This window comes from Filicampus tigris, chromosome 16 (genome assembly GCF_054856515.1).
Source record: "Filicampus tigris isolate MCC_2025a chromosome 16, RoL_Ftig_1.0, whole genome shotgun sequence".
NCBI lineage: Eukaryota > Metazoa > Chordata > Actinopteri > Syngnathiformes > Syngnathidae > Filicampus > Filicampus tigris.
Genome location: NC_141232.1, coordinates 8,796,292 through 8,822,955, shown reverse-complemented (window position 1 = coordinate 8,822,955; position 26,664 = coordinate 8,796,292). Strand labels below are relative to the sequence as shown.

General features: G+C 45.0%; 1 protein-coding gene and 1 long non-coding RNA gene across 5 annotated transcripts in view; both read right to left on the bottom strand.

Moving 5' to 3' along the window:
• tnrc6c1 (trinucleotide repeat containing adaptor 6C1) overlaps positions 1-18,601 on the bottom strand; it is a 35,072-nt gene extending 16,471 nt beyond the window's left edge. For 2 of the 3 annotated variants that reach the window (XM_086054969.1, XM_086054970.1), the window contains exons 1-4: positions 18,453-18,601; positions 14,481-14,583; positions 13,987-14,008; positions 6,516-6,833 (exon numbers count right to left, since the gene is read on the bottom strand). In XM_086054969.1, coding sequence (XP_085911095.1) covers positions 6,516-6,833; positions 13,987-14,008; positions 14,481-14,543 — 403 coding nt within the window. In that variant the 5' untranslated portion in view covers positions 14,544-14,583; positions 18,453-18,601. Of the gene's footprint in view, positions 1-705; positions 846-6,515; positions 6,834-13,986; positions 14,009-14,480; positions 14,584-18,452 lie in introns of those variants that run through there. The other variant, XM_086054971.1, reaches the window with a different exon arrangement.
• Positions 18,602-24,684: 6,083 nt separating this feature from the next.
• LOC147134541 (uncharacterized) lies at positions 24,685-26,664 on the bottom strand. Of its 2 annotated transcripts, XR_015090179.1 has the most exons (4): positions 26,634-26,664; positions 26,138-26,388; positions 25,889-26,014; positions 24,685-25,261 (listed from the first exon to the last, which is right to left on the bottom strand). It is a non-coding gene; the product is annotated as an uncharacterized LOC147134541 (long non-coding RNA). The 2 variants fall into 2 exon arrangements; XR_015090178.1 differs by having other exon boundaries at positions 24,685-26,014.

Here is a 26,664-nt window from a genome sequence, read left to right as displayed (position 1 = left end):
GCAGTCGCAGTCATGACCTCAGATTGGCATGATGCATGACTTGTGTGAATGCTCACACGCACACAAGAGCCCTCATCTGCCGGCAAAACCGCTCCGACAACTCAAAGTAATCATATTCTCTTAAGAGTGCTTCCAATACACGTGGATACAAAAAAAGTCTGTGCATTGATAGCCCTGATGCCACATCATCACTCCTTTCTACCGTAGCTGTTGCGACTGTTTACATGCGCCCTCTGCGAGTTAAGCTTGCATGCCAAGACTAGCTTTCATTGCAATACGTAGGAAGCAATCGCATTGCACTGAGCATTTGCCTTTAATTGCAGGATACTTTTTAAGTAGGGGGAGAGAAAGCAGCGCGAGAGCGAGGGGAAAAGAGGGCACTGTGTTTCTGACACACGGCGCACGGTCTTTCTGTAGCGTCACTCCACTGAGAGGAGCAGGACCGCCATTTTCTCGGTCCTGAATTTCAGCCAAAAAGGCTCTGAGCTACCGTCTCTGCCTGCATCGTGTAAAAGCATGCATGCCTCACTCGCTGTGACATATGCAAAAGCTCAAGTCTCGCGCGCGTGCGTGCGTGCGTGCCCGCAATGCACGGCTCCTGCAGGTTTAAAGTGTCGATACACGAGCCGCAGAAATAACTACACACAAGAAGCATCGAGGAAGGAAAAGGAAGAGCGGGAGATCCGCCACGCCGCGACAAAATACCTGTGGAGAGGTGCCTCCCGACCATCGTGCAAGGAACTAGGTTTTGTGCGACACAGGGACCATCCTTGTCTCAATATGTCTGCTTGCCTCACCAAGCCTCTGAGGCTCCTCTCTGAAATGCTGCCAAGAAGTTGCACAGCTCTTGCGCGGCATGAGACTACCCCCCCACTACTCTCCCTCCCTACCTACCGCTTCCCTCTCTTCCTTCCTCACCCCACACGCTCCGTCCCTCCCACCAATATTGCTTTGGCTGGCTCTCGCCGCCTCTATCTATTGCCCCCCCCCCCCATCTTTATTTATATCATGCTCTATTCCTATCCCGACGACGGATACGCTCCCTCGCTGGAAATGTAAGCCCTAAGAGAAGGCAGGCTGGGGGAGGGGACGGCACAGCTGAAGTAATGTGGAGCAGTATTGTTGGTAGGTGGCGAATGGACCGCTAAGAGCGAGGCACTTATGCACTCAAATGGCATGAGGTAAAACAAAACAAAGCCGGGGCTCTTCTAAACACAGCCTTGGCTCTTTTAACCTCTCACTAAATGACACCAAATATTTAGCCAAGACCACTCCATGTGCAATTAGCACTGCCACAATTGAACACCTCTACAGTGTCATGAATAAGCAAAGCGGAATCGAGCAAAAAGCATGCGGCACCCCAGGCGGGGCATTACGTCATGATGACAAATGTCTTGATTCTTATTCTTGATTGACGTAGACCAGCCGATGTTGCAGCCGTGTGAAGCAACTCGGGCAAATCTTTGAATTAAAAGACATGAAATAAGCAAGTTCGTATGGATCCTGACTCAAATATGGCTCTGGAAAAGCGCCAAGGGGTCAGAGCAGAGCAACACAACACAGGATGACGTGCTTGTCAATTAATAGAGGGCATGGAGGAAACAGGAGAAGCAGGGGCTGAGAGCTTGGCAACAGAAAAAAAAAAAAAAAAAAATGGCAGCGGCTCCCCGGATCAAGGCTGGCATTGTGCACTAGTGATACCAGTGCCCACGCACCACAACACAATACATCAATGTTTGGTGGAAAACAGTGCCGCTATGCTTGCTGGAGGTTCTGCCCACTGAACCTCATGATTGTGAGGATGTAACACATGGGAGAGTCCGTACTGTGAGTGACATTCAGAGAGCATACTGCAAGTGCTGTTTGCATGTATACAAAGTACATCATAGCTCAGATGAGCGGGAATGAGTGCTTACCTTTAAATATGTCATCTTTTTTGTTTTTATTGAATAAATGGTCTGCAGAATGAAATCACATTTTAATCATGATCACAATTTTGGGCTGGACCGATGAAATGATCCTGATCGTCGGTGTTTATTTACATAGAAAATGTGGGCTCTGCTGCACGTCTAATCAACCAGTAGTCAGCCAACCACCAGGGGGCAAACTCGTGGTTGAGGCTTGATGAAGCTGCCCGAATAAGAAACCAGCACACCTTGCAACGGGAGCCTAAAGTTACTCGGTGGACTGATGAGAGAGAGTCGTGTGGAGAGAAGAAAGTAGGGCAATAATCGGAGATGACGAGCGTCATACTAGCATATTAATATTAGCTGCTGTCTGGACTTGGTGATTATACTCTGTAATAGCATATTCATTTAGTTAGCCCTTTGCAAACATAACTCCTTGGGTACATTTTACATATTTGTTTTATTATATATCACTTATTATTTTTATCCTTTTTTTTTTTAAAGCTTCTGACATAGTTTGTTAAAGAGTAGTACAATAAAAAAAAACCTTTTCCCTAACAATGAATAATTGTGATTATCGGGATTAAAATATTGATCAAAATAATCACGATTATCATTTTGGCCATAATGGTGCAGTCCTCATCTGTGGTGTCTGGCAAAGTCAGATCAATATCAAAGACAGAGATGGCAGAAAACGAAGTCCGGGCGATAGATGCTTGTTGAGTGATGGAAGGAAGAAATGATGTAGCAGGGATGCGTGGGCCTCAGCTGGACTGATACGGCTTAATGAAGTCCCCCGGGGGCACGTAGACCGGATGGTTTAGAGCTGACCATGCACGCTGCCAGCCATCAGAACAAGCCCTCTGACAAATACAAACACACCTCTGCAAAAAAGTGGTTTCGCCCTTATTAGACTTACTCTAACTTCTATAAGGAAATCCCCAAGAATTCAAGAGTCTGCTTGGATTATGTATGATTATGAATACAGTGGAACCGCCAAAATGTTCTGTAAATATCTCCCAAAAAGTCAAACAAAACAGTCCAAACCATCACCATGTGTCCAAATGCTCACATAAGTACACTTATTACGAACGACACGACTTTATTTTCATCTTGGATCTTCATTCAAATCGTTTTGAGATTTCTAAATCAGCCAGCGTTTGGACTGAATTGCATGCGTCTTTGTGATGTTTGATCACAAATGCAACATGACTGCATTAGCAGTCGAGTCATTACCGACCCCAATGATGCGCTTAGTTCAGCAAGTACGATAAGAATCGGGAAGGAGTTTAACTTGTAATTAACTGTGAATTACGGATAACATTACTGCGAGGCGACTCATCCAGCTTTTGTTGAATAAAAATGACCTGCAGTTATTTTGACCTTGGTTAAAGGATATTATGCACTCGGCTAAAACACATCCACTTAAGTTATGTCAAATTTTTTTTTTTTACAATGATGAATCCAAGGTTCAAGGTAAAGCATGAACTTTTTGGTACTTTTTATATTTCATAGTTAAATCAATAAGAGATATGAGAAATATGTGAAATTTAGGTGTATGTATTCTTCACTGCATTAACGTTTATTTAGCTATATAGAGTAGAGAAAAAAAAAAAAAGGTGACAAATCTAAAGCAGAAGCAAAGAACAGCTTAGTGTTGACAAAACAGTGTTACAAATGTTAAACATCAGTGAAATCTAAATCTGCTGTGCGGGATAACGATCCAGGCAGGCTATGTAAATTACACTTGCCCGGCCTTTTGTGACCACAAAGGTACAGGCGTTTCATTTTCTGAAATGTAACTTAGGCAGAAATAAATAGCCCATCGACAAATTAATGGGGGAGGAGAGTCGAGCATTTTCCGGAGTCCACACGCATGTTGTCATGTTTTCCACTTTAGCCTTCTTCCCCTGAAAGGATAAACCAGGTCAAGGGCTTTCTCCAACATGCCAGTCTTAAAATAGCTCGCTCTCACACGCCGCCTCTTCATGAAAGAGCCTTGGGATACGGAGCGCGAGCCAAGCGAATGGCAACACAGCGAGACCGTTAGAATAATGGCAAAGCTGACAGACATACATGTAGTGTGAGCGAAGCCCGTCTGCCTCGGGCCAGCTACATGCTACGTGCTGTGATGTTTGTTAAGGCGGAGGCGGGGGGGGGGGGGGGGGGGGGGGGGGGGGGGGGGGGGGGGGGCGCGACCGCGCCGTAGCACATTGCGGCTAAGAAAACTGAGAGAAAACATCAAGCACCGGAGATTTATCCTTAATGGAGAGTCAATGTTTAATCACATCAGAAGACCTCGAAAAGGGAATCCCCAACGCTCCGGCGTCACAGAAGAGAACATCGACTCAATCCTGCATGCACGTTGTCTTCTACATGAGAGAAAACTACTTTTGGTGATTGTGCACAGCCAAAGCAGAGCCGGTGATTTGCGTGGCACAAGAGTGATCGGAAGCACATAGGAGTAGTCAAGCGCCACGTATCGGTTGGTGCGTTGGCCCATTCAGTCGCGAAGGACATGCATACCAGCCAAGATAAGCAGCCTTACTTTTCGAAAAAAAAGCCAGCATGTGACTAAAGTAAAAGGGGGGTGAGGTGAGGTTCAATGAAAGGGGGAGGGGGGGGGAGGCCCAACGAGAGTGAATGAGCCTTGAGGGTATATTATGAACAACTAAAAGCAGGGACAATGCTGCTGCTACGTTAGGCCAGGTTGCAAGAATAGAGAAAGCAAAAGGATATTATGACCAGCGACATGGGCGGAAAACGTTTTCTTTCGATCAGTCTACACCAAACAGAATCTAAACTGTGGTTTTAAATAGACATGAGATACTGGATAGCCCAAAATGAAATGATGTAAAGGGCAATACAGCATTGACGTATTATTTGGAAAAAAACAACAAAAATCAGGGCGGAGGACTGGGAAAGTTGTGGACATAAGAACATAAACTTATTTTTATAAATTTACAGCCAAGTTTCAGCCAAAGTGAAAAGCCTTAACATGTTGCAAATCTGAAAAAACTGTTTAATAACCATGCTTAACGGCATTTGAATCAAGTTAATAGTTGGAGTTAGTATTATTGAAAATGTTGACCAATATTTTCCTTTTTATTGCAAACGAATATCCGCTCCTTGACCACTAATGGTTTCGGTATCGGCCCTGAAAAAACATATCGGTTCATCACGTTATAACCGTTGACTGCCATGTGCGTACAAATGTCTTCAATCGCATTTTCAAAACAGCAAATATTGCATACCTAAAATACCGGCCTCTGAAAAAAAAAAAATACACATCATGCTCCATTCCATCTGTTAAATCTATCCAGTGTGGAGCACTGGATCTGCTAGAGAATTGCAACACTGACACGAAAAGAATCAAATATTGGGAAAAAACAAAAACAACAGAATGATCTGACGACCACTATGCATGTGCATTCTGCGTTGCGTTTGAGAGGCTAAACAGAACAATGTGAATGAAAGATGAGGAAGAACGTGCCAAGCCAAATCAGAAGATTAGATTCTGTGTTGACATACTTCCTTTCACAAACTAGTCATCTGACCAAAGCAAAATAAACACTCTTCACGTGCTTTGTAGCGAGACATTTTGCTTCACTTTAATTTTTTCCCCCCCCCCCCACCGTCTTGTTGAAACAGGACATCAGCATGCACTCAACTCTTAATTATTCCAGTGAATGTTGCACCAAAACAACGCGGACTCCAAGTTTACCAGCTCGTCAACTCATCGTGGAACACAAACTAGAATGAACATGACTAGAATGTTACAATGCAGCGGCTCCATTTCCAGTGAGGGGAACCACGTCCCTGTCTGCATGTCCTCAAGTAATCAGCCCCTCCACTGACACACAGACAGACAGACAGACAGAGTGAAAGGAGAACCGGGGAGGCCTATCGAAGAGGGGAGGAGAGAAGCAGTCGCTTTTACCGTAAGCCATGAGTCACGCCAGCCCACGGAACTGGACCTCTGCCACGCTCGCTCGCTCGCTCCACCAATCTTTCTCTTCCTTGGGCTTTCTAGCGATGCCAAGCCAGGCCCACTGAGGTGTCCAGCCAACTAGCGAGCTCCGCACAGCTTCTTCCCCCCAAAACAGGAAATAGTCAGCAAAGTGTAGGAGGAGGAGGAGGGAATCGAAAGATGTGGGATAACCGTCTCATTGCCATGGAGATGGAGCCGCATTCACATCATGCTCTGACAGAAAATGCAGACGAATCTGCTTCCTTCGGATACGCGGACGCTCCGGAAGGAAAACACACAAACGCATACTATTACGCCAGCTGTGTTTACTCTGCGCTTTCTTCCTCTGGATTCCTTGATTCCCATTTCTAATTCCCAGCCAGACCGAGGGAAAAATAAACAGCAGTCGGACACACAGGTGATTTCACGTTGTTCTCACGAGGGCCAACTCGTATATTGGACAGCAATACAGTGGAAACGCCAAAGCCCCAAAAGTAGTCAAATTTGGAACTCAACCACTTTTTTTTTTTTTTCAGGGTATTCCTGATTCCTGAAAAAATAAATCGTTTTTTGACACAGCTAGCCTCAAACACCAGGAACATGCAATTAGAACTCGCCAAATGAGCATCTCTCCTCACCTGCAGGCAGGTTCGTTGAGGAGGAATCTGCTGCGGGCTCGGCGGCGGCGGCGGGACGTCCCGTGGCGGTGAGCGTCAGGGTCCCAGGGGGGAGTGGCTGGCCCCTCTTCAGTAGCTGCTTGTGCTCCTGCTGGCGAAAGCGCGGGGGCACCTCTCTGGCCGGGTGGCGCTGCTGGAGCGGAGTCTGTGAGGTGGTCTGAGGCTGGGCTCCGCCGGGGGCGCGCTTGCCATCGCCACCGCTTGGGGGTACAGGCGGGGTGACGCTGGGCTTGGCAGGGGGGAGAGGAGGGACGGGGTCGAGCTTGGCAGAGTCTGGCACTGGTCAAGCAGGACGGGTGGGAGAGAAAAAGCAGAAATGCAGGAATTAAGGCAAGTAATCATAATTTAGGCATCGCTGGCGATAATCAGTGACCATCCAAACCAACCACCCATCCAAAATCGTAAAATTATACTAGCAAACAAAACGTTTGAGGAAAGTTACGACCCCTCTTTGGTTGTTAACTGCCACTGAAGTTCGAAGCGTCAGAGCACATATAAATCACCACAGAAAAAAATCTTATTATTTTGTTTTGGCAATTCTTCAATGACCATATTATGGAAATAGAATGACACTCAGAGAGCAGACCTCTGCCTAAGATGTGTGTTTTAGAATTAACAAGCGACTCCCTGGTTTCATGGACGATGACAGACCAGCAGCGCCATTACGATTCTGGAGGTGGAAAATGTCCGCATGCCAGACCTACTAAAACATTGAAAGTAAATTCCTGCATCCGCCTCCTTATCCAGAATGTACAGACTGTAAAAGCATTTTCCATGGTCCACATACTAACTCTTTGCAAAGCTTCCTCAGAAACGTTTGTTCCCCTGTTATTGGTCCTACTATATCATTTATTGCCAAGTACTGACAAATAGGTCATCGAAACAAAAAAGCTACTTTTGCACAGCACGGGATATAGAGTGAACAATTTCTTGACAAAAATACGACAAAAATACAACAAAATACAACGCGCGCGCATGTGTGTGATTCTAAATCATGTCGGACTCCTATCTTACCATTGTAACAAATACTTTAGTGTAACGTCCTTTTGAGTAGAGGTACAAGGTCAGGAGGTCACCCACGAGGTCAAATAGGATTATCGTCTCATGGGTCGCAGAGTGGCTGCTGCGTCAGATGCATTACGGCCATCGAGCACAGTGGATAATCGCCTCTGAGCATGTAGCGTTACATAATATGGACGCTGGTAAACTCCAATGTAAACAGGAAGTCATAAACAAGCTTGTAGCATCCACGTACTGCCCAAGGAGATTATTGGATGTAAACAGAGCCAACGGGACGCTAGACCCCCCCCCCCCCCTCTTTTTTTTTTTTCATAGTGATAAACAACAGGAGTAAAATAAACACTTTGAAATGAGTGAGGAACAGTGCCGCTGTGCCATTGGCTCAGCTTCCAAGCGTGCGCATTGAAGCGATGAATAACTCTCACACACACACACACACACACACGAGGCCGGCCCCGACACACACACACACACACACACAAACAAAGCGTTACGCAACGCTGAGGCCCACACTGAGGGGAGGACAGGATGCCGTCGTAGAGCCTACAGTTAATACAGTCGGACGTTGTTTGCTCACATACGCCATCGGGTCTTGCGTTTTACTTGCCGCATGTGCGTTATCGTCATGTCAATCGGCGCCCCCCCACCCCCCCCCCCCCGCCCCTTGGTGGGCTATAACCTTGGAACGATTCCCCTAAATCTGTCGGCTGGGAGATCCGAGGATGAAGCTTCTAATCAGCTGTCATTGCATGCGCTCGCCTTTCCCTCTCCCCTGCACCCCTCTTCCCTCATTCACTATTTAGAGGCTCTCGTCACTTTTATTGCATCTGTACGGAAGGCGAGACAGGCCGCTGACTTTAAAGAGGCGATTCCTCGTAAAAGCTCGGTTTAATAACAGTTACGGAGGCAATTTTTACACCGTTTGGGACTCTGATGTGTGACGTCGATTCCTCTGGAAGCTTTGGGGGAAGGGGAAAGTGGGGCCAGCTGCTCTCTCAGCCAATCAGCGAGGAGAGATAAAGCGAGCGAGAGCTGGAGGGCGGGGGGTGTGGCGGGTGGGGGGGGGGGGGAGCGAGAAGGAGAGAGCGGATCCACAGGAATGGGGGGAACGAAGTACAGCAGGCGATGAAAAGAATGGTGTGTGTTCAAGGCTCCTCCCCCTTTGCCAACGCCACTGTGAGCTCCAGTCTCACTGCCGGAAACCAGCTTAGGTTGAAAATCCGCTTACAATTAGAACACTACTTGCCTGCAGAACGCCACGTCGCTGTAGTCTTGTTTCAAAATGAGCAAATGATTGTGTCAATGTAAATACAGGTATGATTGCATCAAAAAAAAAAAAAAAAAAAGAAAAGATGAATAAAAGGCGGCCCCGAAGCACAGGCCTCAGCTTTGTAGAAAGAGCGTCAAAAGAGATCAGTCACCTTCTCAGACAGCCTATTTGCAAAACGCCGTCCTCAGCTGCGCGGGCGCGGCGGGAAAATTCCCGGTTCATCAAAAATGCACATCAAACCGCGGCCTGCAGGCTATGTGTGCCGCCTCACACGGAGGAGGCTACCTCATTTCCCACTTTAAAAAGGGGATCTGAATATTTCTGATAGGAAAGGTGATGGCAGGCTTGGAAGGGTGTTGAAAGGCCCTGATAGACCAAACCGACGTCGGAGGTCGTGAAGCATCGCGGCGTCTTTAAGCGCCGTCTGACCACCGTCGTAGTGTCGTAACCCATCTGTAAGCGTCTTGGGGGGCGTTTACGTATGTTGAAGCGGCCTCGCCAGTCGTGCGTGACAGTTGGTCACTCTGATTGGCTGTTAGCTAGCAAATCAGCGCGCGGAGCACCAACGGGAAGTGACAAATGCGGAAAAACAGCGGGCACGCCTCCGCTGCCTTAATCTTCTTACAAGTACAAGAGCGAGGGTTGACAATCTAAGTATTTCACAAAACCGTGTCAAGAACGTGATGGTTTACTTCGCGTGGGAGTTCATCATGAGCAAAGAATAGAGCTGAATGCATTGTTTACCTTTTTATCATTTTCAACTTTCCGGTCGGAGTTTTCTAACCATGAGAAACGGTGACTACCGCCGCCGATGGCATGGAAGGGTATTACATCTCACGCATGCGCAGAAGGTATTTTAATGGTCAGCGTCGCTGTCTGTCGTCGCGGTGCGTTCCTCCAGCGTGACGTGCCGGCAGCCGGCCGGACGCCGCAGGGGGTAAGCGTCTGTCACTGTTGGCCAGCGTTTTTTTTGGGGTCTATCGGGGCCTTTAGACCTCAATGGTGAAGGGGAAGGAGGGGGGTTGTTTGGGGAGATATCGCAGCGACCAAGGTGGAAGAACGGGAGAGGGTTCCTAGCATTGTGAAGTGATCCTGGGTGGAAGCACAAAAACACGACCTTGGCGTGTGTTTTTGTGGATGGAGGTGCATGACAATATGTCAACAATGATGTCTTTGTATACCCAAGTCACTGCAACTGACTGCTTGTACAACGACTGTCAACGCTTTTTTGTTTGATCAGCAGCTGTAGCCTTATTTCACAGCTTATGTCGAATTCTCTGTCATTACAGTAAATTAGTCATTTGGTTAGTTGGTATCGATCCTGGCTCAGCTTGAAAAGAAGAGTGCTTAGCACATAGATTGGATATGTCCGATTGCATGTAGACTCCCGGCTCAAGATTTACGCGCCGTCCACACTCCCACTCGTCAATGCGCGGGGCCCTCGCTGTCGAGGGGGAGCGCGCGAGCGCACGTTTAAACGGCCAAAACTTTGGTTAGTGGGTGATTAGGAGCGTTCCAAAGCTGAGCCTTTCATCTGCAAAGTGAAGGCCCGAAGAACATTGCAAGGGTCTGGCGAGTAGGTTCAGTGGTGCTATGGCGCTAATGGTACTCTTCTACATTCAAATAATCTGACTAGCTTGGCTTCGAAGGCTTTGCTGGGCAACGTGTTTTTAATGCTGTGCATTTTAAAATATCCCACCTGGAGCGGGAAAGTGAAAACTACGCCCTGGAAAAAGTGCACTGGAAGTGAATAAAAGAACAGCGCATAATAGTGGCGCGATGAGACTGTGAAAATGTCTTTGTGGCGGAGCACCGCTTTGCGCCTGTGGGCTTCAAAACGAGAGCACTACGTCTCACAAGAGAGATGATTAAAATGCTTAATTAGAAGTGAACGAATATGACACAGTAGTTAAAAGAGTGAAGGCCCTGCCTCCGTGCAAGACATTTCACGCGGGCAAAAGTGCACTTTGCGGCAAACAAGGCCAAGGCGTTCGTCAAACAGCATCGGCGCCAATGAGCGTAAAGTCACGAAACAGAAAAAGTCCTTGGCAGATGACGCGATATGTTAAAGAGGTCGCGAAGATGACAAGAGGCAAGCGCTCTCTGATCGCGCCGCAATTTATGACCCTCCGACACAAAGGCGCTGCGTGTAATTAAGCCATTGTGGAACGGGAAATTAATTTGTTGCGGAATTACCGCCGCGACACAACTTTGTAATAATGTTATCGTTTATTGCGCTGTAAACGCGAGCCGTGACGTGTATGCACTTCACACGGCACCTTGGATGAAAATGCACAGCGGGAGCCGAGGCGCGATGACTCGTTAACCCGCTCGCTTATTGGTGGCAGGCGGCCTCAAATATCATTGGGGCACAATGTTGATTACGTTCATCCGGCCGGCACTCCTTGCCCAGCGAGTCAGTGGGCCTTTAACCTCTTGAGGTTGAGGATTTGGTCAGTAAACAGAAACTGGCTAACTACTAACCAGTAACAGCAGTTCTCTATGTTTTAAGCGCAACTTTGACTGCCTGCTTTAATGTAGTGAAGGATCTGAATCTATATGAATGGCTTTATATTAGTCGACAGGTTAACAAATAAAAAATAAAAAATAAAAAAATAAAAAAATAAAAAAATGGGGAATTACACAACGCATAATCAGTTCAAAGTGCCCTGATCGGCGCACGGGACCAGCTGGTGAAGATCAGCCCCATAGGCAGGGCCAGCCAGGGAGGAGACCAGCCCACATTATGTTTAGATTTTGAAGACACTATAAATGTGAGGGCTGCATGTTAGACCGCGCCCCTTTTCTGCCCTCACCCGTCTCGGGTGAGAGCAGTCGCGAGGATGGAAAATCATTGTATGATTCCTGAACTTTAGAGATGGTAAAGAAAACTAACGAGAAAATTAAATCGATTTGTGTGAGTCTTTATTTATATTGGATACCTTCTTGAAAGATAAAACGAACACGCATTGAGTAAGTAGTTGTTTTTGTTAATTGCTAATTGGACTCCAGATCTACAAAACATTCCAACAGAAGGTATAATTCGTGGCTGTTTACACTTTTTTTTTTTTTAACAGAAAATGATGCTTTGGAGGCTGACAAACAATAACATCTGAATATACAGCATCTCAAAGTGGGAAAAAAAACAACACTTGAAAACGGAGAAAAGAAAATTCACACCGCCAGTTTGTTCTAAAGCTGTGCATACATCAAAAAAGGGTTGTTGAAATTTGGTTAAGGGCTCCCAGAACAAGCTGTTGGTGGGCTTTTGTACCAGACTATACAAGCAGGCTCTTTAAAAGGTAATGAGGAGAGCCGTGAGTCGCGCTGAGCAGATGGGGGAGGGGCGTCTGTACACACACACACACACACACACACACACACACAGGGAGATGCGAGACAAGCTCACTGAGAAGGAAGAGTTTCCGAAAAATACGTGACGGAAGCAAGCAAAAGAGAAAAGTCTGGACACGTTTCGATTTTATTGATAATAGAAAGGGAGGAAATATGTATGATGTTAATAAAGGTGCCGGTGTGTCTCATGCAACTGTCGCTAACTCGCTGCTGATGCTGGAGACAGCATTGCATTGCAGCCAACGTCAGTCCCTTCTGAGAGAATCTTCTCCAAAAGAAGCCAGACAATTTCCAGACAAAGAAACCCCAACAAAGCAAGTTGGGTAAAAAGTACAAGGATAGGTGCTCAAATCCAGGCTACATGAACATTACGCTAACATTGACGCCGTTTCCACACATTTCCAAGCAAAAGCCGCGCTAAGATCTTGCTCAAACTTGTTTGCGACCGTTAGCGTTGTTGACCTGTCACCCGGGGACACGCAGACTGAGTGGGTGTCACAGACACGGGCCACTTGATCCCACAATGGGCCCCCTCAGCCGTCCAGGCAAACAGGAAACCAGAGTGTGTTCTCCGTCTGTTTCTTTTCCTTTCGCATGCTGGCTTTTTTTTCCCCCCCTCTCCGTACTCAACCAGAGGCACGGTTCTTTGGCAGGCCCTCGCACTGCACTTCGCAAGGCTATAACCGCAACAATTCATTCCATCTAGCCGAGCTCCTTTTCCCTCAGCTCCTTCCTGCTTGGTCCCAGGGCGGACCTCGTGGCACGAGCCGCTGTTCGGTTACTATGGCGCTCAGGGTATTCCTGCAGGTCTCCCGCATACGAACGGCTGTTTATTCAGACTCCACAACATCCTTCGTCTCCTAATTAGCTCCCTTGTATACTGTGCAGCAACATCACAGATGGATTTTTTTTTTTTTTTTTGGTCTTTTATTTTTGTGTCCTTACACGGCGATGAAATAACCACATCACATTAGCAAATGGATACGAGCTCCGGATATTGATCTCAGCACTTCTTCTCCAACTTAACTGATCTCCAGCAAAAACCAACAAACGGCTTTTCAATCATATCAACTCAACACTCGGCTGCAGGTTTGTCTTGGGTTTTTTTTTTTTTAAGACAAAGGTGTAGCGTTGCATTAACTCACGTTGCACACAAAAACGAACCGTGGGCATGAAAGTCACATAAGAAATTTCTATGGCAACGTTTTGTAAACAAGGGGATAGAATATAGGTCAAATTGCAAATGGAACAAAAGGAAGCAGATTATGAGACTAACAAAGCTAACCCAGATCACACCAGAAAGGAGCAGAATTGGCTCTTCCAGGTTTGGGGTGGCCCGTTTTCTTTTTACGTTAAAAAGACTTAGAAAAGTCATCGTATTGAACACAAACAGAATGGGACACTAACAAACAAATATGGCGGAGAACAAGCATCTCTTTTATTTCCTTCTTGGCATGTAAGGACACAAATTGCATTCCAGAGATCGAGGGCAACGAGAAAATGGAGCGCTGCTAAAGAATTAGCAGTGCGGGGGTTGAACGACGAATGAATTTGTCTCTTTGTAAACTTCCTACAGGCACATCGCTTACCTCAGCATCGCTCCGTTTTGTTTTAGTGCAATTTTGTTTGCATTTGGATTGCTAAGGCTCTCGTCGCCACCCTCCTTTGGAGCGTCGAAATAATTCATCAGTGGGCCAGAGAAGCAGTTGGACTACCAGCAAATCGGTGAAAGTGTTTTTTTTTTAAGTGTATATGGACATGACAAAAAAATAAATAAAAGCAACTCACCTTTGGTTATCTGTTCTGTGTCCTAAAAAGCAGAGAAAAAAAATTAAAAGACAAATAATCATCACAGGAGACTCTTTGGTTACTTAAGGGCTCATACCACAAGCCTAATAGCATAATCGCCTCAGTCATTTCTGAGAATTTTCAGAAAACAAGAAAAACAAATAAATCAACAAGAGTCCAGTTGCCTTCAATCAATATTTGCAGATAACCATGACCTGAATGACTGTGAAAATAAAACCATTTTTATTAAGCACACTTGTTTGTATTTATATTCTTACAATAAGTTAAAAATGACAGGACCAATTATGCTAACAATTTACGCTAAAGAGATGAAATAGCGTTGACTTTTTATCCATCCGTCTATTTAAAAAAGAAAAAAAAAAAAAAAAAAAAAAAAAAAGGCAGCCTAGTGGGAAATTTCTCAGTGTGACATTATCTGTTGACTGACGGCTGTCTGTCTGATTGACAGCCGAATATCAAAAGAGAGGGCTCACCTTCTTCGGAGCAGCTTCTTTCTTTTTCTTCTCTTCTTGCTTTTTCTTTTTCTTATCTTCCATGAAACGGTTCTCGACTTGTATTTGTCGCTTCTTCTCTCGGCTGGAAAAAAAAAAAATCAGAAGACGTTGGAGCCAATTTCAATGCGATCACACGTTGGTTCGCATTTGATTGCGGCATTTCCGTCATATTCGATCAACTGTGCGTTTGTGCGTGACTTTGCATGCCCCACCACAAAAGAGCGCCTGATGGCCAACACGAAAAGTCCGATGGTGACCATACAACCCGATTCAGATTTTTTTTAAATTTATTGGCGTACTTTGTATCGTTATCGTTTCGCTAGCAATATCGGGCATGAATATTGACATGTGAAATTGTGTCCATATCTCTTATCCCTACCCCTCAGAAGAGGACCCGATAATAGAGTTTGACATTTGCTCTTAGATATGTGCGTGAGCAGCCATGAGCAGAGAGGAGGCGCGGTTTACAAAGAACGCCGGCCAATGAGCTCGGCGCTGTAGTGGAATTACACCCTCTCGACAGAACAACAGGATTACAGCCGGGCGTCCCTCTTAAAACCAGACACTCGCTGTGACGCCAAAGGCAGGCAGAATGAAAACAGAAAGACGCAGCAGCAGCGCGCGCACACACGCCAAGGGCGGCCTCATGACAGCAGGTGCAGGATCGGCAGGAAACGGAGAGGCGAGGGGGGGGGGGGGGGGGCGGAGGCTCGGCATGCACAAGGTGAAACGTGCGTCTGTTGACATGTTTAATTCCCGCGAAGATGGCTGGGAAGGCTTCTGTCTTTTCTGCGTTTGATAGGGTCGCTTCCGTTTCACGCGAGGGGGAGATGGGGGATGGGGGATGGGGGGGTGCTGTGAGACGGCAGGCGCTGGGCACAGTGCCAACGATGCCAACGCTGCAGACCAAACAAGAACGCGGCGAACCTTGGGGAGAACGTTCACCGGAGGCCGCATGCAAAAGCAACGGCGCGGTTCTGCTCGAACAAAGAAATATGGGTTGTTCTCAGAAATAAGGGTCCAGGAGTTGGACAAGTGAGCTCAAAACTGATCTTGTGCAAAACCAGTTTTAAAAAAAAAAAAAAAGGACATGTTTGAAATCAAACCTTGCTGCAGTTTTCTCTGAATAAATAAAGAGGTTGACTCAGTTCTTTGTTCGCAGGGGATTGTTGAACGTCGTGGTCTCCTCGCTTGTTATGGTGGTTACATAGACTCCAAACACCGACGTCTCTTCCGGAGCACTGCCAATGTGGGCGTCGGGTGCTGCTTGAGGCTGAATGATTTTCAAAAAAAAAATAATCGAATGACGATTTTTTTTTTGTTCCTGCACTATTGCGATTGGTGACGCTTGGTCAGCTTGCAAACAAACGCAAGTGCGATCTTCAGTAAGTGTGAAGAATTTTCTGAATGGACAACAGACTAGTGACTTTTTACCACCCCCAAAAACAAGGTTAAAAATAAATACTGTGTGGATTACAACAATGCAAACCCCTAGCGAGGCAAACTAGTATTAACCGTTTGCTTAAAGTTGCAAGTGGCCTTGTTTAAACTTAACAGATGCAACATCTCGAAGGCACCGTGACGCGGGAGAAGAAAACCACAGTGGCCCCTAAAACAAAAGCGCTAGGCCAGCAGGCCATGCGTTCTCTGCAAAGAGGATTGGGCTAAAGTACTTGAAGCTGTTCTCAGGGCCGACCACGTTAATGCTTTCTGACAACGGGAAAAAGGAGAAAGCGGTGGCGCACGCCAAACTCAAGCCTCGGGACTAACTTGGACAGACCGCCGCATGAGCGCCGCGAACAGTCAGAGATGTAAAGATCCAACAATACTTTTAAAATGTATCATCCTTGAGGACTTTCACACCTAGAGGTCACTTCAGTTCAGTTCAGCTGCAGTGGGAGAAAATATCGATATCATGATACGATTGTATCGATTTTTGCTCATGGTACGGTGCAGCTACACGTGCGTCAGATATTAATATTATGACTATATATGATCCAAACAAATATGAATCGCCATTATTGTGTATTTAAAAATGAAATGCAGAAAACAACCCAGCTAATTTGCTCTAAAATAACACAACCAAAAGCGAAGTAGCTTTGATTTTGATGTTTCAAGACAGCAATAGTCTGCCTTTGACAGCACGTAAGGTCATCCTGACCACTGAGGACCCAACGAACCGTCTGACGGCTGACACCAAAACCGAGCAAGACTGGCGAGCGTGCCCCTCGGCCTTGCGCTCTAGGCCTGACCTAAACTCTCGAGTAATCAGAGTATTTCGTGGTCCGTTTGTGTTCTAGAGCCACCCTTGGGGCCTCTCTGTGAATACACACTACTTCTTTCACAGGCTCGGGGGGCTGACCGGGGCCCCATGACCTGGCCTCCCCACACCGAGCCATTTCTAAAGCTCTCCCTTTCCCTTTCGCTGCCACTTCCTCCTCTGCCAGGCCTGAAACCCCAAATTAGGAACCGCAGTACATTAGCAGAGCAGCGGGATCGGCGGCTTACGTCAGTCTGGCCTCTGCAAGCAGCTGGCGAAGCCGTTGCGTTGCAGACTGGGAATGCCGTGAGGAGTGCGTGTGCTACAGGATGATGATAGCCACAGTGAGGGCAATGTGTGTCGCATCCCTTTGCAAAAAGGATTGATTAAACATCCTACATTTTGGGTTAAAGCACCTACGTAGTAAACGGGACAACGAAGGTTCGAATCCAAGCAGTGCCTTTCAAGCAGTGTGGCACGAACGTGCAAAAGCCAACACAGCAGGGCCTGAGCCAGGATTCAAACCCACAACCTTATACCCGAATTTTGACTATTTGTGGGCCGGGCCAGTCCCAATCCCCCTGTGCAGTAAGTAAATAGTTTAAAGAGATTGGACAGATTGGGCCATCTTCTGATCGGATCAGTGATAGGCGATCGTTTTTTCTTAACTCGCCGATCGGCTCCAAATTAAGGATCATGTAAAGCCTAAATATAATAGGTATTACAGCAATATATTTTGTGTAATGAAGGGTTAGGTGCAGCAACAGGTGATTTTCTTTCCCTCTGAAACGCCATCGCAATAAATGACAATGCATGGGAAACACTTTTATAGGGTAACCTTAAAAACAAACAATGAAAATATCTGCAAAACCTGATGTGATACATAAAAAGAAAAGTAAATACATTTTTTATAATCAGTGTCAAAAGTGTCAGTATTATTGGTAGGATATAAGAGCATAACTGTGTTAATACAAAGCAGATAAGCACAATTACAAGGCCTGTCTAGTAACCAGGAGAACCAAGCAGTACCTTTGCCAAAGTTCGTTCATGGGCTTGTACTGTATTGTCATCTGTCATGGTCATGGTGTTTTTTGGCATGTGTCTGGGTTACCTGGAGAACATGCATAACTCCACACAGTCGGGCCTAAGATTTCAACCCAGAATCTCTTGACTGTGAGGCCAACCATTAGTAAAATCATGCTGACAGTTATCCAAATATTACGATTTATGGAGCATGAAACTGGATCCAGCCACGGGGAGAACATGGAAACTTCAGTCCCCAGTGATGGGACCCGAGCTAAGAAGCTTAGAAATGTGAGGCAGAAATGCTAACCACTCGTTCAGAGTGCATTTAATCTACAGTTTATTGCAATGCTTAGGGGGGAGGAATAGTCGAAGCAGAATGTAAACACACGGTGTCCTTGAATCATATGAAGTGTGCAACTTAGTCCAGGTTAGCCAGCCGCTAACAACAAGGTTGTCTGTGCAGTCGAGTGAACAGTCGCTCAAATTTAATCCTTAAAAATAATCTTTAAATGGGCGCTCATTTTGACTTGATGTCAAAAGTGGGCTGCAATGGAAACATTCGCGGGGCTAGCTGACGTATTTGCCCTGGGAATTCCGCATTTTTGGACGAGCGAAAAGCGCCGTGTGGAGAGAAGCACGAGTTGAAGCGGAGGAAAAAGTCCTACCGTCGAAGCTTTCAGTCGTCCTTTCTTGTTCTCGTCGTCGTCGGAGGCGGCGGCGGCGGCACTGGAGCCTGTGCAGCCATTTTGTAGTAAGTGACCGACCCGAGCAGCTCCACACTTGAAGCTGTTTGGTGTGTGTGTGTGTGTGTGTATGGGGGGGGGGATAGGGAAGGAGGAGGGCGGAGCTTGGCCTTGCACGTGACCTTCAATAACAAAACAAACTCCCTGGTCCCCACTTGCCAAAGCTCCACCCCCACCACCCAGGCGTTGCCATGACAACTGCAGCCCCCTTCATCACTCTCTTCTCCGGGGGGATGCGCTTGTTGCCGGCGTGTACTTGTCGACCCCCCCCCCCATATTTTTTTTCAACACGACTGGGAGAGGGAGCGCGCATGCGCGTGAGACGTGCAGAAGCAACTTGAGCTGGTGAGATAAACACTGGCGCGTGTCACCTGCGCAACATGAGTCATGCAATGGGAGTTTTCACCAAAAGAGGGCGCTATTTCTATTGAGTATTTTGGTGGGAGCGATTCTTGGTAATAGAAGCCAAGGTTACTTGACGAAATTCCAACTTTTATCACACGACATTCTACTGAATTCAGAAGGGTTATTTTACACTTTATTATATTAAATCAGGCGTTCTCAAAACTTTTACACAAAGTACAACCTAAAAAAAAACACTGAGCGCTATTAAAATACAGTAGTGTAGCAGGTCTGCATGTTCATGAAAATAATTTTGTCTCTATACAGTTTGAACATAGACACTGCAATTATATTTAGGAAAATTAGAAAGTGAAATACAACTGAACTGTACTTGGGCGGTGAATTTTTTTCTAGAGTGGTACCACACTTTGAGAATCACTGTATGAAATCATAATAAATAAATAAAAACATAATATTGAATTGTTAATGTGTTCAAGATGGGGGTTGTTATGTTCTTTAACTAACACAATTTAACATAAAATATATTTAAAGGTTTGGTGGGTCGAGGCCTCTTAAGTTTCACCTTTTTTTTCACACAATGGAAATAAAAAGTCTACAGACTATTCAAATGCCAGGTTTTTGGGATGCTAAAAATGAGACTAAGATATATTTCAAAACCCTTACCACCATTAATGTGACGTACAACCTGTAAAAATCAATTGACAAAGCGATGCCTATAAACGGGTGGATCAACCCTTATTCCATAAACGCAATATTTATCAGAATGCCTTGTTTCAACTATTGGGCCTGTATAAGAAACTTAACACGAGAGACATTTCTCACAGATGAATGCAAATATATGCAGGGACTTTTCCCCTTTTCTCATGGCCCATTAATCACAGGACACCCTAGATTTATCTTTAGATACTGTGGAGGTGGTGCTCATGAACCACTCAACAAACTGTGCACCCGCTTTGCTAATACTCAACTATTAGTTTAACACTGATGTACAGAAACACAATATCCCAATGCTGGAATATCAGTACAAGTGACTCGCCTGTGTCCGGCTGTTTTTTTTTTTGTTTTTTTTTGCTTTGACTTGCAAGTGCAGACATGAGATACTGTGTGGTGTCAGTGAACTCAACTCTACTCACTTCACAATAAGTAGCACTTTGGCAAATCGTAGACGATTCTTCAAAAAAAGAATCTTCAAGCTGTTTATTGCCACTCCCATTTGAAGTCTGTATGTTCCTGGTATTTCAAACAGTAAAAAAAACTGTAACTCAGAGAGAGAACACTCTCTACCTCTAATTTCTTGCGTTCACCTTTTCCTTTGGGAGTTTTTCTTTGATCCCGGACTTCGAGGCTTCATGATTTATTGCCAAACGGATTACAGCACTTAATAATGCCCCGAAGCGGAATGAATGTATGACTTAAAAAAAAGATACATATGAGACTGAGAATATTGACATATATTTGCCTGCAAGCACAGGTAGCAATGTACGTTACCTATTCTGCATTCATAGCAGTGGAGCACTTAGAGTAAGCTAGAAGTAAGCTAGCTAGCTACTTTGAATACTTAGAGTGATGATAAGCACACATAAATAAATCATTTTGATGGCAATCATTTCCACTCGTCAATGTTTCAAACATTTGGACCATCAAGCCAAATAGTAAAACGTTTACATGCATCAAATATGTCCACATTCAGTGATGTGATGCTACATAAATAGAATATCAGCATGTTATTAGATGACACTAAAGCCTACTTTAAGTGAGACCAGTGGCTTCCGATGTATCTGGTTGAGCATCAAGTGGTGAGCGCCCACCAGTAGAAGAAAGAAAAAAAAAATCGGAAGAAAAAAAATGTGATTAAAAAGCAGGACGATTATTGTCGTGTTCCGGCAATTATCAGGCCATCTGTACATACAGTATGTGCCACGCGGCCATACGGAAGATGGTGTCGCCGACATCTGGATAATCACTGCGATCTCAGGATGGTGGCTAAACACAATTATTCTGCCTACAAGATGATAGAGTGTGAGCAGGGAAGTGAGAGGAGAGGAAGGGAGACACTAATCAGGCGCCGAGGCCATGCATCTCGAGCGAGACTGTTATAAATAACCTGCTGCGTGAAACCTTGCAGTTTTACGCCGACTACATATGCGGGAGTTTCTTCAGCAGCTGGCAAAAACTTGGATTACCATTTCGCCACACGAGAAAAAGCTGACCCTGACAAAGAATCTTTTCATGACTATTATCATTCCAATGTTTATTTGCTCTCCAGTTAAAATTACAATGGAGTACTGGAGTGCACTACTTGGATGTGACCAGCAGAGGCGCTGTTGATTCAGGCTTAAAAACAGTCAGACAAAGAATCTCCACTGCTGTTAAAGATAATACTTGAAAAGAAACATTTGAATTTCTTCAATGCGAGCGCAATGGGGAGTGTATGTGTGAATAACAATCTCTTCTTCATTTTTTAGTACAAGAGGTTGAGTACAATGAGGCTGCAGAATCTGATACATTACACACACACAGACACACACACACACAGCGGTTAAGTGTCATGTCCCAACCATGCCACACTGACCTCGCTGTCTCCCGCGTGGATGTGAGCGACATTGACGAGCGAGTGCAATCAATGTTTGGCCGAGACATTCAATTAAGAGCCCGCCGAGCTGACCCGTCTGCTTGAGGGTGAAGTTCAAAGGTCAACATGCTGCTCTATCATTCCAACCACTGTGTGTGTGGGGGCGGTGCGGGGGTCAATGAAGTGTCATTGCCTACCAAGTGGGAGCCTAGACATGTACAGTGAAATTTTAAGTGTTACTTAGACTCTTAACTCACTCACTGCCAGACATTTCCAGACCCTCTTTTACCCTAATGTTTGAAAAAATATAAATTCCTGGGATTGAATGGCTGGACTGTGAAAAAACAAATAAATACATCAATGGCAGTGAATCAGTTAACTGCTGGGTTACAAGAAACCCAAAATGGTTGAAATAGCTAACCCAGCGCTGCATGGGTCCAAAAGGGACCGCGCCAATGCTGCGTTATTTATAACTGGCACAACGGAAAAACTATCCACATTGTTAGCTAAAGCTACCAAAAAGTGCGTTGATTATTACTATGTGGCAGGGGCCAGACGTCGGCAAGCATCTAAGAATACATGGTGAGTTAAAGCGGAAGTCAACCCAAACTAACTTTTTTCAAGAATATGTTCCACGCAAGCCCACTAGTTGAAACAGGGCATTCTGATAAATACTACGTTTGTGGAATAAGTGTTAATGCACTAGTTTTTAGCCATCCCCGGGGGCGGCCATTTTGTCTTGTCTACTGAAAATGACATCACAACTGCTCACAACGACCAATCACGGCTCGGATTCAGAAGAGGTCAGCCGTGATTGGTCGTTGTGAGCAGTTGTGATGTCATTTTCAGTCGACAGAAAACAAAATGGCCGTCCCCAGAGATGGCTAAAAATAAGTGCATTTTGCTGCTTAACTTATATTCCACAAACTCAAAATTAATCAGAATGCCATGTTTCAACTAGTGGGCCTGCTGGGAATATATTCTTGAAAAAAATATGTTTGAGTTGATTTCTACTTTAAGGGAATTTAGCTTGTTGTGGATCACTGCATCTCCAAATGAATAACAGCAGCGTCTTCAAAGAGCACACCAAATAATTGATATTTCTAGTGCGACGTTAACAACAACAAAAAAAGCGACTGCCCAATTAGTGACACACGAGTATGCATCGCTTGATGATTGCGGGCTAATCGAAAGAGTGGCAAGTGATGGTGCTTTGCGGCTAATCACGCTCGAGAAGCGTGGGTGAGCTTTAACCCTTCGCGCAATAGTCAGCGCTAATCAGATTTATAGCACGCACAAACATAATTGTTTGCATTATGGACTCAAATGAGGCAGATGAAACGATTAAGATGGGCTTAACATATCTTCTTGAATCTATTCATTTGGACAAACAGAAACGGGCCCCTGTCCACTTTATTAGGGACACCAGGGTATACTTTAGTTTCCTCAACAAAGACTCAAATTACAAATCTGGTCTTGTAACCACTACATTAACGTATGTTGTGCACAAAATGATTCCTGTATATTACAAATATGCAAACAAAAAAATTGTGTATCGGGCTGATGATCAAGAAAAAGCTCAACAGTTGGCGACCCCCCAAAAAATGCAGATGGGAAACTGTTGAGACCGAAGCAGTAGCTGTATAAAACAAATCAGTCTTTTCAAATATATTAATGCTTTTTTTTTTTTTTGTAATTGGTATTAATCCAACAACTTGTTCATTATCGTACATATGATTATTTTAAAATCCCACATTTACTAGCTGTTCCTCTCTATGTGATTCATCGTTCCAAACATCCGATTGCCAATTGCAGCTGTCAAGGTCAGTGTGCTGCTTTTTTCGTACTTTCAAAATAAACATTTTTTTTTTTAAAAAGGCTCACCAACCTCCCTGATTGTTTCTATTTTTTCATTTGAGACTGGATAAATGTCCTAGGGGGGAAGATATCCATCCAGGACATAATGAGTCTTTTCTAGTGAGCAAATAGACACTCAGTCCAACAATGGTCGCTCCCCCCTGCCCCCTCCCGCTCAATATTTGCCCGCCAGTCTTGATTACATGCACAGGAAAGAGGTGAGCAGCGACGACAAAGAGACATTTTCTTATCATGAAAAAAAAAAAAACTGTGTATACATTCATAAATATCAGCGTTAAAGCCAGTGCATTAATCCTACACGGCTCACAAACATGTTTGGCGGATTAACACTATAATAACGTTGTTACTCGAGCACCCCCACCGCGCAGCATCCGCGCGTCAGAGTGATGAATGCCTCCTTCCTGTTAGTGACCTCCAAAGTCGCATTGGTGGAGAACGCCGCCTCGATGCCTCATTTGTCCGCCGGCTACGCTACGGCGAGGAACGCGCTCAGGCAGAACTGGCCTCCGTGGCGCTAATCACAAATGTAATCACACTGGCTGGGCTGCTGCAGCCTGCAGGAGGATTTGTCGTGAAGAATAATACACGTTAAATGTGCTGCATATTGTGCTTGTGCATGTGGGGAGATTTCATTTTGCTCAAATTTCAAAAAGTAAAAGGCTTCACTGCTGCCAGAAAGGGGCCAGCATTTTTTTTTTTTTTTTTAGCTTTTCATTTTGGGAATAATGAGAATTATTGGCACCCCCAAGTAAACTAACTAACTAAACATAAAACAAAGATAATGTATACATTATCTCAACCAACACATTTTTTTTCCAAGAATATGTTCCCAGCAGGCCCACTAGTTGAAACACGACATTCCGATTAATATCGCATTTGTGGAATATGAGTTAAGCTGCAAAATCCACTCGTTTTTAGCCATCTCAGGGGCGGCCATTTTGTCACTTCTGTCGACTGAAAATGACATCGCAACTACTCAGAGCTCAGGTAACGACCAATCACAGCTCAGCTTCAGAAAACAGGTCAACCGCGATCAATTGGTCGTTACCTGAGCCCTGAGTAGTTGTGATGTCATTTTCAGTCGACAGAAGTGACAAAATGGCTGCCCCCAGAGATGGTAAAAAAGGGGTGGATTAATTCTGATTCCACAAGGCAATATTTATCAGAATGCCTTGTTTCAACTAGTGGGCTTGCATAAAACATATTCTTGAAAAAAATAAGTTTGGGTTGCCTTCCCCTTTAAAAACAACCACATAACTTTGCCAGCCATTAGCTTAATGCTAACACATCACGTAAAACGCCATAGAGAGGATAACGAATTGCATCAGTAGTTGCGGCGTTACAACCCTCGAACCCTCAATGGATATTTGAACACAAACGGCGGGGCAGCACATTAGACTGAAAAAAAATATTTGAATTGACTCAATTTATTTCATCATGTGGTTATAAACAGTTACAGAATACAGTACAAACAATGAAAGTAACCGCTTCAATTCCACTGCCTTCTTCCGTGTGTGCCACCTCTGCCACCGGGACATGCGTGTAAATTATACATAATCACGCTATTATGCACACAAAGCGGCGACGAGCGTGCTGATGAATCCGGGCGTCTTCGCAGTCAGCGGCGAGCTCACCGCAGAGATATCGAGAGCCTCGTATCTAGGCCGCCGCATCAATCTTCCTGTCAGCGCCGACGCAAGCTCTAGTCTACGCCCGGCCCATCATAAACACATTTATTATTCATGAATTACCATTTTTGCCCACTTAATTATTCAGCAGGTCTTAATTATCCCCGCAGATAATCTATTCCAGGGTCGTGGGAAATGAGACGAGGTAAGAGAATGATGTTGTTTCAAGGTTCTCGCACGGGGATGTGTCTGAGAGGACAGAAGGCGGGGCGCTTGTGGGAGATTTGAATCTGATGAAGGTGCAAAAAGGAGACAACCGCACATCTATTTAGATTAATGGGACAATACAAGGTGAGCGTGATGAATTACAATAAGCACCCCGGAGGACCGCGCATGCCTAAGTAGCAGTGATGACATTAATAATCACACACTTTTGTCTGTGAAGGCAACAACGGTCCTTCAACGCAACGCCAGAAGAAAAACAAGATGAACTTGTGTGCGAATGCTGAGAAACGCTTTTGATCAAATATGAAGAACATGAGTGGAGGACTATTATGCCGCCAGATTAATGATCCCATTCCAGTTGTGAGAAAATGACTCTGCTCAAGGAGACGGTCTCATCCCCTCACAATGGCAGTAATTCTAGTCGAGGATAAAGAATATATGCTTGAGCGTATTGCTATATTGTTATTATTTGTGGCTTTTCCAATTATGTGTTAGCATTAAGAAAGCAAAGTTACTATGCCAATGTGCTGTTTGTGGGCTGAGTCGAGTTCAATTATTGAAGCCCTGCCCGCCAAAATGTAATTGCCTAAATGTAATTATGCCTATTATGATAATAGTTTAAACCGCAAACATATCACAAATTATGTTCCCAAACAGTTGAATGTCATTTCAAATTCATCTTTGAATATTACCTTTAAAATGCGCAGCCCAGGCTACATTTAACTCCTCCCCGACATACAAAGCTTGTCTCACGGTTGAGATGTATCACTTCAACATACTTCCTGGATACCAATTCCTGTATTTGGCATTTCAGGGTGCTAGAAAGAGCACAGAAGCACAAATGTAGTTTTTAAAGCCAATTACCGAATCAACTGTAACTCTGTGAATTTGCAAATAGTGAAACGCCGACATGGGGGGGGGGGCGATTACCGTATACATACACGATGAGTCTTTTGCAACGACGGGAAACAGCGAGCTGCAAGATGATCCTCTTTGTCTGGCTTCATCTGACACCTCCAAAATCCCACTCCACCTCAGGCGCTCGCCCCCCTTTTGGCTACCTCCTGCCACGTTCTAAGTTCCCGCCACAGTCTCTTAGTCGGTGCACATGCATCACGGAAGGTGGGGGGGTGGGGTGAATGATTCATGGCGGCACGTCATGCCCGCAGCCATTTCCACAGAGAGCCAAGCACTGCAGACAGAAGCAGATAGAACGAGAAGCATGATTGAAAGGGCGCAACACGTGGTAAGATAATTAATTAAAGCCATCCAGCAAATTGATATCTTACAGTTAGGAGACATTTTTACAATTTAATACAGGACTGACATCATATTAGCTGATGAAAAATGTCCAAGCCAAAGAATTACACTTTTGATAGATTTTTTTTTTTTTTTTTTTTTTTTTTAAATCATGCATATTCAGAAAGTGTGTCTTACTTTCAACGTTGAGCTGCGCACTCAAACCACT